Source organism: Anabrus simplex, chromosome 5 (assembly GCF_040414725.1).
Source record: "Anabrus simplex isolate iqAnaSimp1 chromosome 5, ASM4041472v1, whole genome shotgun sequence".
NCBI classification, from domain to species: Eukaryota; Metazoa; Arthropoda; class Insecta; order Orthoptera; family Tettigoniidae; genus Anabrus; species Anabrus simplex.
This window is the reverse complement of record NC_090269.1, coordinates 44,715,605-44,739,784: the sequence shown is the minus strand read 5'-3', so window position 1 is coordinate 44,739,784 and position 24,180 is coordinate 44,715,605. Positions and strand designations below refer to the sequence as shown.

Sequence of the window (24,180 nt, the reverse complement as noted above, 5' to 3'; positions counted from 1 at the left end):
ATCAAATTTATTCTCTTAATAAGGCTCTTCTTTGCTTGAGCAAGTCTACAATTAAATATTTCTTTGCCGGGCAATTTCAAATACGCGCCAGTGACTTCATGTGAAGTCGAAAGGTCTTTCTCTATACATAAGAACATCTTAACAGACAGAAGGCATTCGATGACCGCAGAAAATTGGGAAAACTATTTAGTTATTAATTGTGCATCCAAATGAAATTTAGAGGTTGAATAACATATGCACTTTTAACTTTTTCAGTTGTTTCCTTTTCTGTGTACAAGAAAACATCAAATAAAGCTTAGATATTAAGTTACATATTTTTTTATTTATTACATATTTAACTAATTTAGTCAATTTTAGCTACATATTTATGTACATATTTCTCATTTTTCTATTACAGTAGAACCTCGATAATTCGAAATCGATTAATTCAAAATCCCGCCTAATTCGAAGAAGCTCTCGTTCCCGGAAACATGAGATACAGTTTTGCATGTTATTTAAATTGTATAATTCGAAATACGGATAATTCGTAATTCGAAGTACAATGTCGGCTCCATTACCGAAATTCAGTCCGACCCGTTGGCTGAACGGCCAGTGTACTGGCCTTCGGTTCAGAGGGTCCTGGGTAAGATTCCCGGCCGGGTCGGGGATTTTAACATTAATTGGTTAATTCCAGTGGCACGGGGGATGGGTGTATGTGTTGTCTTCATCATCATTTCATCCTCATCATGACGCGCAGGTCGCCTACGGGTGTCAAATAGAAAGACCTGCACCTGGCGAGCCGAACCCGTCCCGGGATATCCCGGCACTAAAAGCGATACGACATTTCATTTCATTTCACCGAAATTCAGACTTTTAATTCAAAACTGCCTTTACAGTTTAAAACAATAGTATGTTATAGAGTAATTTCAACTCGAAATTTATTCGCATCATAATAGAATGCGTGTTCCGGAACGTGGAGGGGTAGCTTTCCGCACTTACACTCACTTCGGTGGGTCTACAGTGCGCTTCATGATTGCTAAATTGAATGAAATCAGAATTCTTTTGTATTCAACCTTTTAAGGAACGCCGTAATATCATGTAACAGGCAGCGTGCGGAAAAACAGAATCCGCGAACACTGGCGATGCCGACAGTTGACGAAAAAACGTGGCTCATATAATAAATTCGTAGGCACCGAACAATATTGTCATTGCCGACGAAACTGCATTGCTTTATTTTAATGCGAGCCCAAACGGTCTTATGGTTTTAAAGGAGAAAGTGCCAGTCGGGAAATCGTACAAAGGTCGGGGATGGGGGTCATTGTAGTGTGTTGCAATGCACGTGGAAGCAAGAAACTTTATCCCCTCGTTATAGGAAAGTTCGACAAGCCACAATGTTTTAAGGGCCTCAGGCACTTTCCATGCCAGTACAAAGCATCTAAAAATGCAAACAGTACAGAAATCCAAAAAATAATGCATTTGCTCAGGGGAACCAGCATAATTTATCCTCGTCTTCGAATTGTGTGATTTTTTTTCTTTCGTTGCGTGAGGTTATGTTTGTCAGTGATTTATCCAAGTGCATTATTTGAACATTGTAAATGCACCTTGTTGGACACATTTCGGAAATAGTTCTTTCCATGGCATTTGAAAAGTTTAAACTGTGAATCGAGGTGATTGCATGTATTAATGAGTCTTAGAACACTTTGTGACGTGGCAAGTGTTTACATTTCTGAAGTACGAGCGGGAAATCGTACAAGGATAGAGTCATAGGAAAATTCGATTTTAAGGGCATCAGGTACTTTCGGTTTAAATACAAGGCATCTAAAATGCATACAGTATAGTAATCCAATGAATAAAGCACTTGCACATGGGAGCCAGCATAGACTTCTCCTCATCTTTGAAATGTGCTTTTTTTTTTTTCTTTCTTTCTTTCGTTGCGTGAGGTTATGTTTGCCAGTGAGATATCCAAGTGCATTATTTGAATACTGTAAATGCACCTTCTTGGATACATTTTGGAAATAGTTCTTTTTTTCATGGCATTTGAAAGGTATAAACTGTGAATCAAGGTTAACTGCATGCAGTAACGGACCTTAGAACATTTTGTAACGCGGCAAGAGTTGGTACTTCTGAGTTGCGAATAGGCGGTTAATTCGAAATCACGTAATTTGAAGTCCGATTTTTGAGTCCCAACGACTTCAAATTAACAAGGTTTTATTCTACTAATAACATACCTTCATTCTGATTAAAGGAAGTGATACATTAATTACTCTGCGCTAGTGAAATAAATGTTGTAATTTGTCTGTCTCTTTGTGAGCATATGCAAATTGATTTTATAAAATGTAGACTCTTCTTTTATTAATTACCAAACACTGTATGGAAAGGAACAGGTCTTTGGAAGTACCTAAATTTATTATTTGATCTCTTGTTCACCTGAAAATCCACAGCCTGTTTCCAAGTATTCAACCGGGTCAGGAATGGGAATGAATGAAGCCCCCATCTAGCGGCGAGGATAGGAATTGTGCCTGTTGCCGAAGCCTGTTTTACTCCCCTGGGGCAATGATGAATTAATACTGAATGAAATAATACTGGAGAGTGTTGCTGGAATGAAATTTGACGGGTATAACTGGAATACCCGGAGAAAAACCTGTCCCGCCTCTGCTGGAGTGACCGGGATTTGAACCACGGAACCCAGTGCGCACTGCTGCATGAGCCATGGAGGCTCTCCTTGTTCACCTGAATTCCTTCAAATTATTCATAAAGATATATTTGTTCACCATTGGATGATTGAACTCCGTATAATTGACTGATTTAAGAATTTCTATTGATTGATGCATTAGCCTTGCTGACTTAATGATAGGGCCTGTTGCCCTCGAGGTACAAAGGAAACTATGTCTTGATGTGCTTATGAGATTCATGTGTTGATAACGTTTGAGTTTCTGCAGAAATACAACTTTCAAGCTTTTTGGTTTCTCAAAACACTAATTTTAACACACATAACACTATAACATACCTGTAAAATCTAACACACTAATAAACAAAAATAACAAATGTTTCGTTCTACAAGAACATGTTGAGATTCTATCAAATAACTTTTAACCAACCATACATAGGTATATATGTACAATATTGTTTACGTTGAGTTGACTTGTCATTGATTGTGAATTGGTGATGTTATGAACAAGTGAGAGAAAATTATGAATGCAGAAGTCCACCACTGTAATCTTGTCTCCAGTCTAGTGTCAGACCTAAGACGAAACGCTGGTTAATAGAGCAAACGCCGGAAAAGCCATCCATCTAATTTTTGATCTGATTTTTGATATGCTCTATTGGTAGAAAAGAATCTAATTCCCTTCATGGGAACTTAGAATTTCCATTTGGAATTGCTAGGCGGGCATTGGTTCCATTGTGGAGTTTTATCTCCCGTATGCAGTTATCAGACTGTGCTTCATAAATAAGCTTCTGATAAGTTCACCTGCATACACCCCAGCGTCAGTGGGTAAGGTCTGACACATCCCACTTTGAAGAGTCTAGTGTCAGACCTAAGACGAAACGCTGGTTAATAGAGCAAACGCCGGAAAAGCCATCCATCTAATTTTTGATCTGTTTATTGATCAGAAGACGAAAATGTCATCACAGGGGGAAGGACGCAGCTAGAAAACCCACATTAAGTAGCTGCTGTTTGCAAAAAACAATCTATTAAGAATGTCTTATGACAGAACTGACTGATAATGTGCAACTTTTACTGTGTAGTATGATACAACTTAGAATAGATTTTTGTCGGGAGGGAAGAAGGGGTGTCATTATCGAGGAGTGATTTGGATTTGACTCGAAAACTTTCTGATGGTAGGTGGGTATTACTGAAGAGCCCATTCAAAGGTTGGCACCTCTGCACCAATGTCTAATGGCTACAATATTGTAATATATCAGCTGATGATGGCCATAGGTGGCCGAAACCAGTACTGATGTGAATCTGTTCATAATAAATAAAGTATTGATAGGTGGAACATCTTTCTTGTCTATATACGTACACGCTTAGCAATGTGCTTCGTTTATTTGTTTACGATGGGTTTTGTCTTCAAAATTGCAAGAAATAGGCTATTATGAATATAACTTATGACTTGCACTGTCTTTTTATTATTATTATTATTATTATTATTATTATTACACTAGTCAACAGCCATTTTGCATCTGGAATGTGATACATCAACTAGTATGTATTTTGGTGTGTAGAATCCGAATATACCTTTCAAAATGTTCCAGCACGTCCCATTTTCGAGTTTTTAAAGGTTTTTTAATTTTTGTATTCGGTATTTTCCTTTCTGCTGTTATTCTGTTTTGATGTCTGATTGTTTCGTATTGATTTGCAGAGGAGAGCTAGAAGATCTACAAATCGTCAGTAAATGGTTGGTGTGGTAATCCAGTGGTGTGAAAGAGATCCTCAGTGAGTGTTTCCTGTGAAAGATAGTGCAAACGTTTTGTGTTTAAAACTTACACTAAGAAAAATGGCAAGTAGTAAATCTCGTTGCTGTCTAAACCACCCCGACAACTTTTGTTATGTGTGTGTGGGAAATTCACTCCAAAAGCCCAAAGAAAACCAATCACTGATTTGGTTAAGAAGGCATATACATTGTATTTTGATTGTCCTGTTGGTGATCAAGATAAAAATTGTGCACCTCATATTGCCTGCATAACCTGTACTACAATCTTAACCGAGTGGTTGAAAGGAAAACGCAGAGCCATGCCATTCGCTGTTCCGATGGTGTGGTGTGAGCCTAAAGACCATTATTCAGACTGTTACTTCTGTCTTACAAAACTAGACATAAAATAAAGTATCCAAATGTGTCTTCAGTGCATTTGCTTGTGCCCCATGATAAGGGGTTGCCTGTTCCTGTCTGTAACTTGAAAACCACGGAACCAGACACCATATCAAGTGAATCAGAAAGTACTGAACATATAGAAGAGTACTGCCCTCAATATCATGACACTTCACCTTAGCTCTTTAATCAAGAGGAATTGAACTATTTGGTTCGCGATCTAAAACTTACGAAACAGCAAGCTGAACTCTTGGGGTCGAGACTGCAGAAATGGAACCTTCTAGCTCCAGGGACAAAAATTTCCTGTTTCAGATCAAGAGGTACTTCCTTCGCTCAATATTTCGATATGCAGAATTCAATGTGGGTATGTAGAGATGGCAATGGTCTGATGATACAGCTAGGTGTACAACATAATCCACAGGAGTAGCGACTATTTATTTACTCCAGTAAAACCAGCTTGAAAGCAGTACTACTGCATAATGGCAATGCATTTCCATCGGTACCTTTGGCTTACGTAGTAGACATGAAAGAAACTTGAGAAGCCATGGCTTTGCTGCTAGAGGCAATCAAATATAAGGATCATGAATGGCAGCTTTGCTGTGATTTAAAAGTTGTTGCACTCCTTACAGGTTTACAGGCTGGGTTCACAAAATACTGCTGCTTTTTGTGCCTTTGGGACAACTGTGACACCAAGAACCACTATACAGTCAAGGAATGGCCTATAAGGAAGTCATATGTTCCTGGAAACATAAATGTGAACAATACCTCATTGGTTGAGCCCGATAAAATCATTTTGCCTCCCCTTCATATCAAGTTGGGCCTTATCAAGAACTTTGTAAAAGCTCTGGATAAAGAAGGTGAGGCCTTCAATCACTTAAAAGTTTCCCAAATTAAGTGAGGCAAAGCTGAAAGAGGGTATATTTGTTGGACCACAAATAAGAAAATTGCTGAAGGACCCAACCTTTGATACCAAACTCACAGATATCCAATTAGCTGCTTGGTCTTCTTTTAAAGCAATTGTGAAGGGCTTTTTGGGTAACAGGAAAGACAAAAACTATGTTACCATTGTGAATGATCTGTTGGACAACTATAAGAACATGGGGTGTAGAATGTCGCTTAAAATTCACTTTTTACATTCTCACCTTGATTTCTTCCCGGAAAATTTGGGAGCCGTAAGTGATGAGCATGGTGAACGCTTTCACCAAGACATTCTTACCACGGAACACCGTTACCAAGGCCATTGGAACCCTTCGATGATGGGTGACTACTGCTGGGGTCTTGTTAGGGAGAGTGATGAAACGGCAAACAAAAGAAGAGCTCCGTCGTCGCATTTTTCAAAAACCAAAGACGATTAAAGGTGAAAATACCTTCTGAACTAATTTGGACCTTTTATTGGCATCATGCCCATATATACATACAAAATAGTATTGATTTCAAACGTTCTGAATGTGTATTTTTGTTTGACTTAACTGTGCCAATTTTCGCTATTGCCGTTTTTTATTCTGCTGTATATCTAAGAAATGTGACGTCATAAAGAAAAAATGATTTTACCACTGTATTCAGCACCTCAAAATTAGGTAAATCCACCCATTTACAAACCAGATGCAAAAAATAAGTTTAAATTTGTTAACTAGTGTTATTATTGTTGTTGTTGTTGTTGTTGTTGTTGTTAAAACACTATTGTGGCAAAGTTAGGGCTCAATATCAACAATTTTCTTTTTAATATAATAACAGTATATAAACTGAAATGACCTAATTTAAACATATTAAATCTTTACAACCTAAAGTATAAACTAACTAAAGTAAGTAGAGTATAAACTGGAACACATTACAATAAACAACCAAATTCACTCTTTCATGCATCCCATTCACACTCAAGAAAGACTGGAAGTGCTTATAAGATGACGTTGGCAAAGGATTTTAAACTTTGTCTTAGATTTAGCTTCCCTGATGTCATTGTCATTCCACCAGCTCGTGGCGGTGATCGTGAACGATCTGTTGTGGGTTGCAGTTCGATGTACAGGAATTTCAAGCATACAGCCTGACCGGGTATTGAACAAGTGTAGTGAATTAAGGTAGCGAAATCTGGTGGATAGGTAAGGAGGAGTGTTTTCAGAAAGCATTTGACACACCAAAATAGTTGCATGGAGTCTGTCATTCAGTCGTAACCATGATAACTGTCTATAGTATGAGGATACTTGGGCATATGATCGTATCACAATGAAATTGAAATAATAAATAAGGTAGTTCAACCTATTCAATACAAATAAATATGAAATGTAGTATTACATTCCTATTTAATTAAAAGCGGAAGCGGTACTGGTTTCGACCCTAATCTGGGTCATCATCAGACGAATAAAATGCAAAAAACAATGCATAGGTAAATAAGAAATTAAAGAGTGAGTCTTTCACAAAAACAGTTGAAGGGACAAAATATGTTAATGGGGATTGGCAATGTGCAATTTTAAATCGTAAAATCTAGAAGAAGTAGGAAGTCAGTCACTTATAAGAAGTAAGGTGCGATCTTCTGAATAGTAGCAGAACGCACGCAAATTTCAGCACTGTCTCATAATGTTTACAAGAAGAGGTGAAAAGTTAAATAAGCCAGCGAATGAGGCGTAGTGTCACTATATAATTTAATGAATATGAAGTCCCAAAATTGTTTAGAAGTCGAAGACGAGTCGCTTGATGAACCAGTATGTAATTGCTTCGGTTCGAAAATGTGTGTATATATAAATAATACAATTTAATATAATTTAAGTACATAAGCAGGATCTTGTAGATTTTTTAGAACAGTTGACGTAAAAAACAATTGTGAAGAGAAAAATGGTAAAAAGCGCAATACCGGAAACAAATGAAAAGCGTATGTGCACAGTGCACTACTTCTTGAAGATAAGAATTCAGGTCGTAATTGAGGTAGTCCAAGGCAGCGCAAGGTGTGAGTTTAAATTTGAATGTAAAGACCCAAAATGCAGGTGGCACTATAGTATGTACAGTTCAATTTGAAAAAAGTATATATATTTTTTATTTTTTTTGAGAGGAGAGGTGAAAAGAAAAGATTGAATAATAAAGGAAGAGGATTAGTAGATAAGAGAAGATAAAAGGGTTAGAAGTTGAAAGAAGATGGGAAAGGATAAGATAGGGAATTAAAGGAGGAGTATCATCAACGCCCCACTCCAGTTGCCCGTGTTTGGTTAACAAGCTTCCTCCACTCCTTTCTGTTCCTTCCACTTTTCCTGCTTGATTACTTCCGCCACAGCCAATCCAGCTTCTTTAACGTCCTTCCAAATCTGATCCATCCACCTTCTTCTCGGTCTTCCAAGTGGTCTCTTTCGGTTAACTTCTCTTTCCAATTCCCTTCTTGCTACCCGTTCCTTTGCCAGTGATTATTGCCTGCGTTTTAAGAGGATTAATTTTGAGATTGTTACTCAATGCAAAATTAATTACTTATGAGACTTAAATAAGCATTAACTTGTCGTACAGCACTCTGAATTTTTTCAGTTCTTGAGTGGTCGTAGATCTGCAGATCATCAGCATAAAGATGATACTTGCAGTGTATAATTGATTTGGCAACATTGTGTATGTAAATTGCAAACAGTAATGGTTCAAGTACAGAACCTTGGGGGACACAAAGGGGTTTGTTAAGCCACTCAGATCTGTTATTATTTACTGCGACACACTGACTGCAATTTTTGGAGTATGAACTGAAAAAGTTTATTGCCGTCTTGCTGAAATTTAATGAATACAACTTTGAAAGCAGCAGTTGAGGAACAACAGTATTAAAAGCACTAGAAAAATTGAGTAGATACAGTACAGTCACTTGTCAAGTGTTCATTGCGTGTTGGATATTGTCAGTTATTTTCAGTAAGGCAGTCGTGCTGTGTCCTTGCTTGAAACCAGATTGGTAAGGATCAAGCAGTGAGTAGTTGGTCAAGTAAGGAAGGACTTATTCGTTTGCCAAGCATTCTAGTACTTTCGAAAGGGGTGGGAGAACAGATATAGAGCAATAATCTGATTGTAACTAGGAGAATTTTTCTTAGGAATGGGAATGACAATACCATACTTCTTCGCACGTTTGGTAGTATGAGCGACCTTTAAGCTATTTTTGAGCATCCTCTTTGGTGTTTGATGCTTCAGGTGTGACCGAATTGTGATTAGCATCATGAGATTCGTGAGGGGTGAACATGGGTGAAAGGAGAATGAGCATTACAATTGCTGAAAACGTACATATTTGGAGTAGTGAAGGAAGGTGGTAACATGAAACGAATTGAAATTGCTAAGAAATTGGGAATTGCTCCGTCTACCTTAAATATGATTGGAGCTAAGGCTGCGGAAATTGAAGAAAGCGCGTGTTAGGGGTTACGACAAGTAAGCGGACCTGCATTTATGGCGGAAAATATGAAAGCCTGGAAGATTGTTTATGACAGTCGTTCAGGCAACATAGGGCAGAAGGCATTCCAATCAGCAGACCAGTGCTTTGTGAAAAGGCAAGTGAACCAGCGATTAGACTTGGTGTAGAAGAGTTTAGTGCTTCGTCAGGATGGCTACATAAATTTAAGGCTAGACACAGTATCGGCAGTAATAATGTGTGTGTGAAAAGCAGAAGTGTCGACGCCGAGACTATGCAAGATTGGAAAGAAAATCGTTTGAAAGAACTGACATCTCGATTCTCGAGTAAATTTGACATTTTAGGTGCTGAAAGTTCTCATTTAAGTTCTAATTAGAAATATGGCCTTGCTGATAATGCGTTTGATGCCAGTAGAACCGTAGTTGAATGACTTCCAGTAGAGTTGTGAGGAACAGATTTCAAGCACTGCGCGTTGTGGTTGAATGAGTATTTGTGAGAAGATTGGAGTCTCAGTTCATAAGGAACAAATGGGCCTTGCGCGGCAGTGTGTGGTTCGAGGCTGTTAGTGCATGACTACTGTAGTCATTTACTCCAACGGTTTATATATGCCAACAATTTGTAACAGTGCATAACTTAATGGTGTCAAAAATAAGGCCATATTATCAATAGAATATACGAGAAAATCCACTATTAGACTATAGTTTTTAGCACCAAAGTGTCTAAATCACTCTTATGATGTATATACGCCACCATTTTGTAATAGCGTATGACTTAACAGTGATAAATTAAGGTCTATCATTAATAGAACTTACGAGAAAGATTCACTTCGAGACCTCTATTTCCTTGAAGTATATTCTGTAATATCATTTTATGATCTTTTATTACAATTGTGCTCTATTTGTTCATTACTATGTAAAAACATTCATACTTGTAGAATCCATATGAGGCACAACTTTAGTACTTGATCTTAAATATAGTCATCTCATAACAGCCTATTAGATCATATTGTTTTATCATATTTGTATTTACAAGTTCATTTTTAGCTAGTTATTGTAATATCACCTATTTTAATATAATGTCTTATTTAAAATGTTGTTTTAGGACAATTTGACTTAATTGTATAAATGAGTATTCACAGCTGATGATGACCCAAGTAGGGTTGAAACTAGTACCATTATTTATTTATTTACATATTTTACGCCCACATTGGAGCACTGAAATCAATACATTTGAGTTAATTTCTTCTTCTTCTTCTCCCAGAACTTTTTCATCCTCTCCGACCTGGAAGCCCTTTGTGTGTCCGATATAGTATATTGTTTCCGTTCAACTGCTTTTAGTTTGAGACTTATGCTTTTGTTCTTCAAAATCCTCTTCTCTTTTCTGTCTTTGATTTGTTACCAAGTTATACCCAATTCTTCCAAATCGTCCTGAACTTCTTTGAACCAATTATTATTGATTTTATTCTTCAAAAAGTAATCGAATAGTTGTTTCAATATCCTGGTGTCTGCTAATCTTGATATGTGACAGAAAAAGGAAATTCTTCTTTTACGCATTGTAGATATTATTGATTCACATTCACGATAGACAATGTTGTTAGGCAACAATCTCCACTGTCCATCAACTTGGTGTTTTTTATTAATAATTGTTCTAAGAATTCTTCTCTCAGTTTTCTGTAATTTGTCTGTTGTAGATTTTACATTTAATTTGAATAAAGTTTCACTAGCATAGGTTGCCTCTGGTTTAACTATGGAATTATAGTGTTTCAGCTTAGCGTTTATCGAAAGAGATTTTTTTTTATAGGTTGGCCAGGTAAGTCTTTGTGCTTGTTTAAATTTAGTTGTTCTGTGTTCTATTGCTTCTTTTTCATTTGTGTTCCATGTTATTATTTCCCCAAGATATTTGAATTTCTGAACAATTTTAATCTCTTTATTACTGTTCAGCTGAATAACTGGTAAATCAACTTTAAAAGTTGGCATCATTTCTGTTTTTTCAAATGAAATTTGTAATCCCATTTTTTTAGCTATAATTTCTAGTTGTTCAATTTGAAATTTAGCCTCTTCTATTGTATTTGCAAGTAATGCTAAATCGTCCGCAAAAGCAAGGCAGTTGAGTTTAATATTTCTACCGATCTTGATAGTTGGTTGGCATTTCTTGTTCCATTCACGCATAACCTTCTCCAATGCACAATTAAATAACAATGGTGAAAGTCCGTCTCCTTGTCGAAGTCCAGTTCTTATAGTGAATGATTCTGATAATTCACCTCTAAATTTAACTTTTGCCTTCGTATTTTTAAAAGTCATATTAATGAGGTTAACAAGTTTTTGATGTAAGCCAAATTCTTTAAGGCTTTTTAATAATGAGTCACGATGAATACTGTCGTATGCTTTTTTAAAATCTACAAACGTGATGACCAGACCCTTACTTCGAACTCTTTGGTGCTTCATTATCCATTTTAAACTAATGATTTGATCTGGACAGCTTCTACCTGGTCGAAATCCTCCCTGATATTCTCCAAGTTCTTGGTCGAGTTGTTCTTGGATTCTTGTGTATATAATCTTGGATAAAATCTTGTATGTAATATCAAGTAAGGATATCCCCCGATAATTATTTGGATCGGAGCGATCACCTTTCTTGTGCAGCGGGTGGATTATCGCTGTATTCCATTCCTCAGGAAGCTTCTCCGTGTTCCAAATATCAATGATGTATTTATGTAGGTTTTGAATAGTCTGATCATTAGCATTCTTCCATATTTCTGCTACTATTTGATTCTCTCCTGCTGCTTTGTAGTTTTTAAGTGCATTAATTGCCGTTTTCACTTCATTGTAAACTGGTGGTATAATCTTTTGTAATGGAGTTTTATTTTTTGGGTTAGGATCAAATTCTAAATGTTCCACAGGATCCTCACAATTAAGTAACTCTTTAAAGTATTCTGCAAGAATGTTAGCATTATCCTGATTATTGTGTGCCATTTTACCATTTTTATTTCTTAACATAAGTGTGGGAGGGGTAAATTTAGATTGATATTGCTTGAATGTTTTGTAATAGTCTCTTGTTTTATGCTGATTGAATGTTTCTTCTATAGTGCTAAGCATTTCCTTTTGATAATTCCTTTTAATTGTCCTAATTTCTTTAGCTGTTTGTCTTCTGGCATTAATTAGTTCTTCTCGAGATTTTTCCGTTTTCCTCTGTTGATCATTTATCCATGCCTTGTGTCTTGCTTGAATTGCTTTGTCACATTCCTCGTTCCACCACGCATGTTTCTTTCTCCTTTTGATTGGGGCAATTTCTTCAGCTATGGTTTTAAGTTTGTTGATCATTGTCTCTAATTTGTCATTTAAAGGTGTTTTGGATCTCTCTAAATATATTTTATTATTTATTAAGTAACTGGGATCATAATTTCTCCTTGCTTTGAGATGATTATGTTTGTGTTTCCTTTTTGGTGTTAACTTGATTTTTATTTTTGAGATATAATGATCCGAGTCAATGTCTACCCCACGGAGGACTCTGACATTATAAATTTCTTTATGATAATCTTTATCCATGGCAACATGATCAATCTGAAACTCTCCCAATTTTACGTTAGGGCATTTCCATGTCATAAGTTTATGTGGTCGCCTCATGAATCTGGTGGTTTCCAAAACGAGTCTATGATCTGCACAAAGTTCAATTAATCTTTGGCCATTTTTGTTCGTTAATTTATGAGCTGGCCATTTTCCTACAACTGTGCGATACTTCTTTTCTCTGCCTATTTTAGCATTGAAATCTCCAAGTAAGATTTTTATATGCTCATCAGGGATCTTCGCTAATATGTAATCAAGTTCCTCCCAAACGTTTTCAACTCCTTCTCTATCTTTATTGTTTTTGTCATTTGTTGGTGCATGGACATTTATTAAAGTATAAGTTTTATTCCCTACTTTAATTGTTAGAAGTGCCATCCTCGAAGATTTTGAAGAAAATTCTTCAATTGAGTCTATTATGCTACTATGAACAAGAAAACCTACACCAAATTGAGGGACATTCTTCATTACTCTTTCTCCTGGAGGTCCTTTGTAGAGACGATAACCTCCTGATTCAATTGGGTCCTGGTCTGTGTTCCTAAGTTCTTGTAAAGCCATTATTAAAATCCTATGTTGGTCCATCACATCAGTTAAATGTTTCAACTTGCCCACCTTACTTAGTGAATTAATGTTTAATGTTGCAAAGTATGAAAATTTTCCTGATTTGTTGAACTTAAGTCTCTTCTTACATTGTTGGGTTAGTCCACTGTCTGTCAGCTGTCTGTCGATTGTCTGTTGGGCTTCCAGGCGCTCCGATTCGCCTAGGTCTTCTACTTGACACCCCACCGATTCCGAGTGGTGTCTTTGTGCAGATCCTTGTTGTTGTTTGTCCACACCGGTGGATTTATTCATTAGAAGACTCATCATCATTGATTGTCTGATCTTTCGATCGAAACATTTCTGACCAAGGTCAGGCTTTACAATTCCAGATGTGATCTGGAAAGGTGATTAATGAAGTATGAATTGGTGATGAATGAAGTGCTACAAGTTCATCCTAGTTGTTCAGGACTGGGAGTAGGCATTTCCTCCATACTCCGCATATGTTATGGTTTTCCCGCCAATACTCGGGTAGCTGATTGCAGTGGTTTCCCACTGGGCGATGGGGTCGCCACATCCCTACGCCAAAACTAGTACCATATTATAATGTAATGTACACATCTGCATTGAAAAAATACTGTATTGAATAGGTGGGAAATCTAATTTTGAATAAATCATATGTAATCTCAGTTCAATACGGACCAATTAGAATGAAATTCATAATGCTTAACCAAAACTAGTATATAAGCTTTTAAGTTTGGGATAATGGAAATGTGAGTTCGGATACTGGGAGCCCTCAAGCAGAGTGAGAAGTTCAACTAGTTCACTAGCTTGCTCTTTCACAATAATGATTTGAAAATAAATCCTATCTACATTTCTGTCAAGCTTCACAGAAATGCAACACTACTGTTAACAACATCTCTCTCGTCTGGTACCTTTAAAAATCTCGCAACATCATGAAAATAGCTCACTTCAAACCAGCTGTTCCATCAAGTAAGTATCAGCGATGGAAAAAGTTGTGCTTTCTAAGAGTTCCCATTTTATTTTTATTTTTTTAAATTTTTTTTTTTTACTTCAGAAAGTTGTGTTTACTGTAGGAAGGCCGAATTAACCATTGTTACAACCTGATTTGAATCAGGCATAGCTACTGTCCAACAATTACCAACAAGACAGAGTTTGTGTGCCTACCGCTATTGATCTCCAATGATGGCCCTCGGTGTTCCATAACAGAGTCATATATGGAGCACTGTCACTTACAAATACTTTCACAGCATCATATTACACACTGTGATCACACATTTATCTAAAACAGCATAGGAACCGTTTGTACCCTTTCCGAACTCAAGGTATTTCACTCCAGCAATGAATAGTTTTTTCTCAGTGTAAGCGCAGCCACCTATCTGTCTGTGGTTTCATCACATAAAATGTTTATTTTATTCCCAACTAGAGCTTCAGTCATTGATTTCTCTTGATCAGATGCAAGTTCTGAAAATAAGATGATTTGTGGTAGCTATAGAAATCCATTTAGAGGCTACCAAGAACAGGGCTCAAACCTATTAGCCACACAAGCTAAATGACAGAATTATCACAGTAGCTTCTCCTATAGTAAAATAGGAATTATGAAGTTGGATTAACTTCACAGTTTTATAGTTGGAGCTATGTCTTGTAAAGGTCATGTGAGCATTGTATGTAAGCTTAGACTTTATAGAAGATGGATTAGCTTTGCTTTGTATAGGTTATATGAGCTAATCAAATTGCAAATGTATTTATTTATACCGTACTTACTGGGCAAATATTTCTCACTGAGAGTACTTACATTAGGCAGCTCCCTTTGACTAGCAAATTCAGCAATCCACACTCTTGTTTCATTTTCAAGTTTTCCTAAGGGAATAGTTGCTTTTGCAAATACTTCAACAGTTCTTTTCATGAAGTGGTTCTTATCATGCTTCCTTCGTGTGGCACCCTCTAGTCTTTCAATAATAGAAGTTTGTTTGGGTTCAGAAACTGTTGCACATTCTTGTTACCTCGCAATATGTTTTCCCAATGTAATATGTTTCTGAATATTGTCCTTCTCCCACCCAATGCGGCAGTTACAGCATTCGTAAAATACTGTTGCGTAGTCTGTATGAGAGCCATGATTAGCTTACTGCTCTGCCTTTTCATCACCAGTTACGGAAGTATGTCCCATTCTAGCAGAAAACTTTGAACCTCTATGATTACTGTTCAAGTGGCAAGCCGCAAAATTTGCCGTCTAGTGAAGTCCATGTGTTCGAAAATTCACCAGTCACCATGATGCGCCAAGGAAGTATACAAACATGTATCGTTCATCAACTGTCTGAATACTTGATAGGTAATACCAGTGTAGTTGGTCCGTTATTGGACATTACAAATCCTCCAGCCAACCCACTTTGTGTCATACTTGATAGGTAGTCGAAAGTTCGTATTGCTACAGAAATTGATTGTTATATCGATATGCGTATCTTAGATATTTAAAGTCAATACCAGAGTCTGAGATGAAGTATCACTAGCGAGCAATCATGCAACCTACTAAGCATTTTCTTTTGTTGCAGCAAACATTTTTGCAACTAAACCAGTAAATTTAAGTAATTTTACACATAAAAATGATTTCATTTCACATTAAAATTACTGTAGGCTTGGATTCAGTGCGAAGTTCAGAAGTTATCATTTATTGCGAATGCAATTTTTTCATGAAGATAACATTGGAATTCAAAAGGACAAATTGGAGCAAATATTCATTTATAAGAAGAGGAATTAGGGATTGGGATAATTTTTCAAGGGAAATGTTAATTTCCAAGTTCTTAAAATCATTAAGAAAAGTTAGGGTAAACAATTAATTGGCAATGTGCCACCTGGACAACAGCCCTAAATGCAGATCATATATTTAAAGAAAGTCTCTTTTTTATTTAAACAACATTGCACGCACATAGGAGCAGAATATTTTGTCCCTTTTGTTCTAACTATTGTTCCCATGGTTTATAAAAAAAATGTTATCTGAAATGTCTCTGCCCCCTTTGGTTTGGTTAAGTAGGGTTTTACTGTAAAAATATTTATCTGACCTTATTAATTTTTTGTTTATTTATTTGTTTTATTGTTTTTCCAGTTGTAGGAGTTACAGATAATACAGTAAAGAGCCCATTTACTTTTATAATTCCTCCAGTAGCTTCGTTAGTATGGTTTCGTATTATGGTGAATGTAATTCTCATTATTTTAGGAATGAAGTAACAAGATATGCCCTGTAACAGAATTGGACATTAAGTCAACGTACACTAGTATTGGTGTGGAATGAATGTGGAAAATCCAGTTAAAAGGCACATTGAGAATGTTCAGTAACTACACTGAGATTTGAATCTCTGACCTCTGATCATTATAACTCTTCATTGTCATGTTCTACCTTCTGAGTAGTTCAGACCTGTAATTTTAATGATTTCAAAACATTCAAAGAATATACTGTATAAAATTGTTGCTAAGCACTTATTTCCTGAAGCAAGCTCTAGTAACTTTTGTTCTGTATGCTGGGACATGATTTCTGTAGACTAATAACTAAAATTTAGTTCAGTAGTGTTGTGTTGAAAGAATAATGCTTGTATCTAAGATAAAATTCTAAAAGAATGTAATTGTTCAATACACGTTTGCCTTTTAATAAAGGGTCTGTCTAAAAAGCTACATAGGACATGTTTCGACCTAGCCTAGAGGTCATCAGCTAAAATAACATAAAGAAGAAAGACATATACAAAAAACAGTAATGCATAAATAACTTGAGATAAAATAAAATCAACAAATGCAATGGAAATCTTGTGTTTAAAATGTACATAGCTTCGAACTTGGACAAATTTAAGTGGTGTAGTTGTAAGTCGATACATGTCCTATGTAGTTTTTTAGATATGCCAGATGCCGTGGCACACATCTGCACAGTGTTTCCTTGTATTGAACAGGCGGACTTTATACAGTTAAATTCTTTTAGAATTTTATCTTAGATGTGACATCGTGGTCAGGGTCAACAGCAAGGATAGAATAGTGCTAATGGGCAATTTCAATGCAAGAGTTGGGAATAGAACTGAAGGATACGAAAGGGTGATTGGTAAATGTGGGGAAGATATGGAAGCTAATGGGAATGGGAAGCGTTTGCTGGACTTCTGTGCTAGTATGGGTTTAGCTGTTACGAATACATTCTTCAAGCATAAGGCTATTCACCGCTACACATGGGAGGCTAGGGGTACCAGATCCATAATAGACTATATCTTGACAGACTTAGAATTCAGGAAATCTGTTAGGAATGTACGAGTTTTCCGCAGATTTTTCGATGATACAGACCACTATCTGATCTGTAGTGAACTAAGTATCTCTAGGCCTAGGGTAGAGAAAGTGAAATCTGTCTGCAAATGAATAAGGGCAGAAAATCTCCAGGGCGAGCAAATTAGACGGAAGTACATGGATATGATTAGTGAGAAGTTTCGAACAGTAGACAGTAAGCAGGTTCAGGATATAGAAAGTGAATGGGTGGCATACAGGGATGCTGTAGTAGAAACAGCAAGGGAATGCCTAGGAACAACTGTGTGTAAAGATGGGAAAAGGCGAACATCTTGGTGGAATGATGAAGTGAGAGCAGCCTGTAAACGTAAAAAGAAGGCTTATCAAAAATGGCTCCAAACAAGGGCCGAGGCAGACAGGGAGTTGTACGTAGATGAAAGAAACAGAGCGAAACAAATAGTTGTTGAATCCAAAAAGAAGTCCTGGGAAGATTTTGGTAACAACTTGGAAAGGCTAGGTCAAGCAGCAGGGAAACCTTTCTGGACAGTAATAAAGAATCTTAGGAAGGGAGGGAAAAAGGAAATGAACAGTGTTTTGAATAATTCAGGTGAACTCATAATAGATCCCAGGAAATCACTGGAGAGGTAGAGGGAATATTTTGAACATCTTTTCAATGTAAACGGAAATCATCCTGGTGGTGTTGTGAACAGCCAAGCAAATGGGGAGGAGGAAAATGATGTTGGTGAAATTATGCTTCAGGAAGTGGAAAGGATGGTAAATAAACTCCATTGTCATAAGGCAGCAGGAATAGATGAAATTAGACCTGAAATGGTGAAGTATAGTGGGAAGGCAGGGATGAAATGGCTTCATAGAGTAGTAAAATTAGCATGGAGTGTTGGTAAGGTACCTTCAGATTGGGCAAAATCAGTAATTGCACCAATCTATAAGCAAGGGAACAGGAAGGAATGCAACAACTATCGAGGTATCTTATTGATTAGTATACCTGGCAAAGTATTCACAGGCATCTTGGAAGGGAGGGTGCGATCAGTCGTTGAGAGGAAACTGGATGAAAACCAGTGTGGTTTCAGACCACATAGAGGCTGTCAGGATCAGATTTTCAGCATGCGCCAGGTAATTGAAAAATGCTACGAGAGGAATAGGCAGTTGTGTTTATGTTTGTAGATCTAGAGAAAGCTTATGACAGGGTACCGAGGGAAAAGATGTTCGCCATACTGGGGGACTATGGAATTAAAGGCAGATTATTAAAAGCAATCGAAGGCATTTATGTTGACAATTGGGCTTCGGTGAGAATTGATGGTAGAATGAGTTCTTGGTTCAGGGCACTTACAGGGGTTAGACAAGGCTGTAATCTTTCACCTTTGCTGTTCGTAGTTTACATGGATCATCTGCCGAAAGGTATAAAATGGCAGGGAGGGATTCAATTAGGTGGAAATGTAGTAAGCAGTCTGGCCTATGCTGACGATTTGGTCCTAATGGCAGATTGTGCCGAAAGCCTACAGTCTAATATCTGGGAACTAGAATATAGGTGCAATGAGTATGGTATGAAAATTAGCCTCTCGAAGACTAAATTGATGTCAGTAGGTAAGAAATTCAACAGAATTGAATGTCAGATTGGTGATACAAAGCTAGAACAGGTCGATAATTACAAGTATTTAGGTTGTGTGTTCTTCCAAGATGGTAATATAGTAAGTGAGATTGAATCAAGGTGTCGTAAAGCTAATGCAGTGAGCTCGCAGCTGCGATCAACAGTATTCTGTAAGAAGGAAGTGAGCTCCCAGACGAAAGTATCTTTACATCGGTCTGTTTTCTGACCAACTTTGCTTTACGGGAGTGAAAGCTGGGTGGACTCAGGATATCTTATTCATAAGTTAGAAGTAACAGACATGAAAGTAGCAAGAATGATTGCTGGTACAAACAGGTGGGAACAATGGCAGGAGGGTACTCGGAATGAGGAGATAAAGGCAAATTTAGGAATGAACTCGATGGATGAAGCTGTACGCATAAACCGGCTTCGGTGGTGGGGTCATGTGAGGCGAATGGAGGAGGATAGGTTACCTAGGAGAATAATGGACTCTGCTATGGAGGGTAAGAGAAGTAGAGGTAGACCAAGACGACAATGGTTAGACTCGGTTTCTAACGATTTAAAGATAAGAGGTATAGAACTAAATGAGGCCACAATACTAATTGCAAATCGAGGATTGTGGCGATGTTTAGTAAATTCACAGAGGCTTGCAGACTGAACGCTGAAAGGCATAACAGTCTATAATGATAATGTTTGTATGTATGTCAATATGGAACCGGAATGAAGTTCATTATTTGTAAGAATAATGCTTGTATCAGAAAATTTGGTAAATAGTGTATTCAATTAATAAAAATAAATGATTTGAGGAATTAGTGAAATATCTATGTACAGTTTAATATTGAATTTTACTGTATATCTGTGCTATTACCAGTATAAATGAATTTACTGATTTTAATGCTTTTTCCCATGTTTTAAGGGCATAGATGTTTGCATATTTTGATGGTTTAATTAATAAAAATGTATATGTTAATGAACATTGTTACTTAGTTTAAAATTTTCATTTTATGCTCTTGGTAATTACATTATATTTATTGATGATCTAGTCTTTATATGATAAAGTTTAGCTTAACTTGCAGAAATAGACGAACTGTGTTTCTTAAAGGACTGTGGATGCTAATGCATCATCTGTGGAGAATGTATATTTTATTTATATGTTTGTATGCCAGATGCCGTGGCACACATCTTCACACAGTGTTTCCTTGGGTACATCAGTACGTGAACAATCTGGAGGCTGCTCACCAGACTGAGGGTATCAGCTTCCCAGACATCAATCCTGCTGACTTGCCCCCAAATACACACTTCTCTATGGCAGCTGGGGATTTCTTGGAGGTATACAGTTTTTTTGAGCATGTGTTTTCTTGTCCTGAAGTAGCTATTCATGCTCCACTTTAAAATAATGTATCCTATTACTTTGGTAGCTTTACTCCATGCTGAAACTTTTTATTTTCCTCTCTACTAAACAGCTTTCATTTGACAGAATAGTAATGGTCGTCTTTGGCAACATATATTTATCTGACTTGTTCCTTTCTGCACTCTCCATATCAAGACATGAGCATGAGTAGGAACACTTCATAAAATAAACATAACAGCAGGTCAGCAACGGAGGAGGGAACAATAGAATGGGAGACATTACCAAGCAAGTTTGGATGCTCAGGCTGAACCTTATCCTGTCTCTTTGTAGTCATAGTACCTGTCTTAGTAAGATGTAAAAGCAATAGCAAAACGGAAAAGGATGAGGATAGACATGGAAATACAAAGGGACAAGGACAATATTCACATATTTATTCAGTGACATCTTCAGATAGATAAGCTCTCTCCTCATCAATCCCAATTCTTCTACAACTATTTCATCTTAAAATGATTTGATTTGTCACTTGTTTGTTCCTCTCCAATACTTATTTCCATATCAGGAAAGAAGTATTCTCATGAATTACCTTATTGAAGAGCATTGATGTCCACTCTTGTGATGAAACTGAGCAGTGGAAATGAGCTCATTGGGACTGGGAAGAAATAGATCTGGAATTACTTGATTTGATAGGGGTGCTTACAGATGTGGAGTTTGCCCATGTCCTATTGTGTTTTCATGTATCTTTTTGTTGCACCACTTGACCACACTAGTCTGTCTTGATTATCTTTGTATACATACCAGTTCTCCTTCCTAGCTTGCTATTTTTAGCCATTTGTATGTAACAGCATAAATTGCACTTGAATAGATGAATAGTAGCTTAACTGATATTCATACAGAAAATAATTTTAGGTTGGAGTCCAAACTTCATGGTGTTCCAGTACCATGCAAAGGTGGTGATATCAGCTGGCCACATTCTTTTCTTTGCGGATTCAGAAAACTTATTTGCAAGAAACTATGGCATAATGATACTGTTTATTGTGTAATTATTCTTTGAATTTTTTTCTATACAAAAGCACTGCTACGGTAATATAAAATATGATATGAATGTTGTACTGGTTCGTGATATGTAATTCAGTAACGAAACGAAATTTCAATGTCGCACATTTATTTCAACTCGGTACTTTCTTATTCAACTTGTACAGTCCCAAAGCAAAACACATATGATTTCCAAAACATACAGTAGATAACTTCGTGAAGACTACTTGGTAACGTAATCTTTCAAATATGATAGCTTTTTCCTACAGCAGGTAAGCCTAATTTGAAATCCAGCAGCTGTGGTAGATACTTAATATTGCAGGATGATTTTTCTCTGCTCCTGCTTTCTGCTTACCAAGGATTAAATAGAAGAAGAACTTGTAATTCTGTTCATTTCATCTTCACTGTTGTCCTTGTTGCTGAATTCTTTTGAGATGCTCGAAGAAAGTAAGTTTCTCTGAATTTCCTTTCCATCTGAAGTCTATACAACGACTGTATTCCCTAGTTTCTTTTGAATTGTTAAGGATAATCTTCCAAGATATGTAGAAAATTTATCTCTTCTCCCTTAAAGAGTACTATCCTTTTGCAATAGTCAACATACTTGATTTTTTTCATTTTGTACCTTGTATCTCATTCAGTAATATTGTTTGGAGTACAGTGGAACCTCGATTATGCGTTCCCAGAAACTACGTTTTTCTGGATTATTCGTTCAAATTATAAGGTCTCGTTAACATCCTAATGAAGTCATGTTGTAAAAATCCTGCATTATTCGTTCCTCAAAGAAATGATTACCCGGATGAACCATCCAGAAATTTTAGTTCCATCAATGATAAATCCTCGATCAAGCGTTTGTCAGTAAACTGTATCTCACAAAAGGATGGCTACGACATACCTGTGGGTCTTGACATTAACGCCCCATCATTGCGATAATTAGAGCAAGTCCTGCACTGGGAAAGCGACCGGCGATGAACTTGCATAAGGGACCATCTTAGCATCGCATTTAGCTGGTATTATTTAGGGAATCCTTGGAGATCATAAAGCAGAGTGGCCACAACAGTGGAAGGAGATTAAGTGAATTTTGACAGCTCTACTTGAAAACGGAATGAGTTTCGTCAAATGTTCGTACTTGTAAAACATCTGCAGTATGCCCAGGGTTGAATGTTTATTTTTTACTTTTCTGATTTTATTGCTGAACAGGTTTTCGGCACTTCCTGCAGGGCACTATATATAGTCACTGGGCTTTCAGACAGAAATTAAAATAGCTCCTTCCTAACACAAATCTAGTATGTTTTTGTGTTAAAATGTCCTTATGAAAACAGCAGTCATTTTATTTGCGCAGCCTAACATTGAAAAAGTTTGTATAATTTCCCCACTCGCACTGGCGTGTGCAGCGAGCACACTTTCATGAGCTCTGGGTCACGAATAAACCAAAATTTCTGGAGTGATGATTATTTCCCCCCTCCCTCTCTTTCCAATCTGCTTGTGAATATATAATGCATTGGAGAACCTTTGAGAATCGATACTTACGTTCAAGGCCATATTCTCGAGTTCAACAAAACCTTTAAAAGTTATTGTAGACCTAATTTACATAGTACAAGATTTTCAGAAACTTCCTACAAACAGTATAGCAGTGACGAAATTACAATGGAAGATTAAAAAAAAAGAAGGGATTTCACCATCACATTGGGTGATTTTGTATCTGGTGTGCTTTATTTTATTAGATTAGAGAATTAAAAACTACTTGTGATTGATTGTTGTTTGACTTGGTGTTATTTATTAGATTTTTCGATGAGCTTGGCTGGTCATATTTGGTGGCATGAAAGAAGTTTTCACGGGAAACTGACTCACTTTCCCCAGTAAAACTGAATGTAAAGTATCGAGATTTTTAATTTTTAATGTTTGAAGCCGGCCACACGGTCTAGCTTGCCTGACTCTCACCCATAAGTCCTAGGTTTGATCCCCAGCCACATAAGGTATTTTTACCTTGATGTGAGGTGCAGGCTATAGGTCCACTTAGCCTATGTGATTACCATTAATTGAGGAACTAACTAACGGTGATATGGCGACCCTGGTCTAGAGAGCCAGGAATAACTGTGGAGAGGATTCGTCATACTGACCATCCATCTATCACCCTGTAATCTGCAGACCTTTGGGCTGAGAAGCGGCCGCTTCATAGGCCAAGGCCCATTAGGGCTGTAGTTTGTTTTGTTTTGAGGATTGTTTGTAAGATTATAACTATACATATGTGATTATTGCGATATTTAGCCAAATTGTTGACGGTTTTAATTTGTTCCCAGATTTTTACTTTTCCCGTATTGTATGTTTTTTACCTGTTGTTCCCCAAAAAAGGAGAATCGAGGTTCCATTGTATTAAATGACGAGAAACTTCCTTGTAGACTTGGCATCTTGTTAGACAGAGTCTGTCCAAATAATATTTCTGGTGGTCTGGCTCTGGTTGTTTTATGAAGTTAATTTCTGTACATTAGAAATACAGTAAAATGTTGCTGTAACCAGTATAATGAAGTGTTCAAAATTATGAAATTACTTGTAGGCCTTCCTTTTTCCCTATTTAATGTGTGTTAAGGCATTTCATTTGAACAAATTTCAAACTTTTGGTATACCGGTAATGAATTAAAATTTAGCCCTTTTGCTTATATTTAACTTTATTTTCTTAAAATGTAATTGAAATTCAT

At 36.9% G+C, this 24,180-nt stretch overlaps 1 protein-coding gene across 3 annotated transcripts in view; it reads left to right on the top strand.

Annotated features, from left to right (window-relative positions):
• LOC136873719 (carnosine N-methyltransferase) overlaps positions 1-24,180 on the top strand; it is a 163,840-nt gene that overhangs the window by 50,093 nt on the left and 89,567 nt on the right. For all 3 annotated transcript variants that reach the window (XR_010860161.2, XM_067146863.2, XM_067146862.2), the window contains exon 5: positions 20,271-20,433. Coding sequence is in view for 2 of the 3 variants with exons in the window: in XM_067146863.2 (XP_067002964.1) it covers positions 20,271-20,433 (163 nt within the window). In the remaining variant the exon portion in view is untranslated. The remainder of the gene's footprint in view (positions 1-20,270; positions 20,434-24,180) is intronic.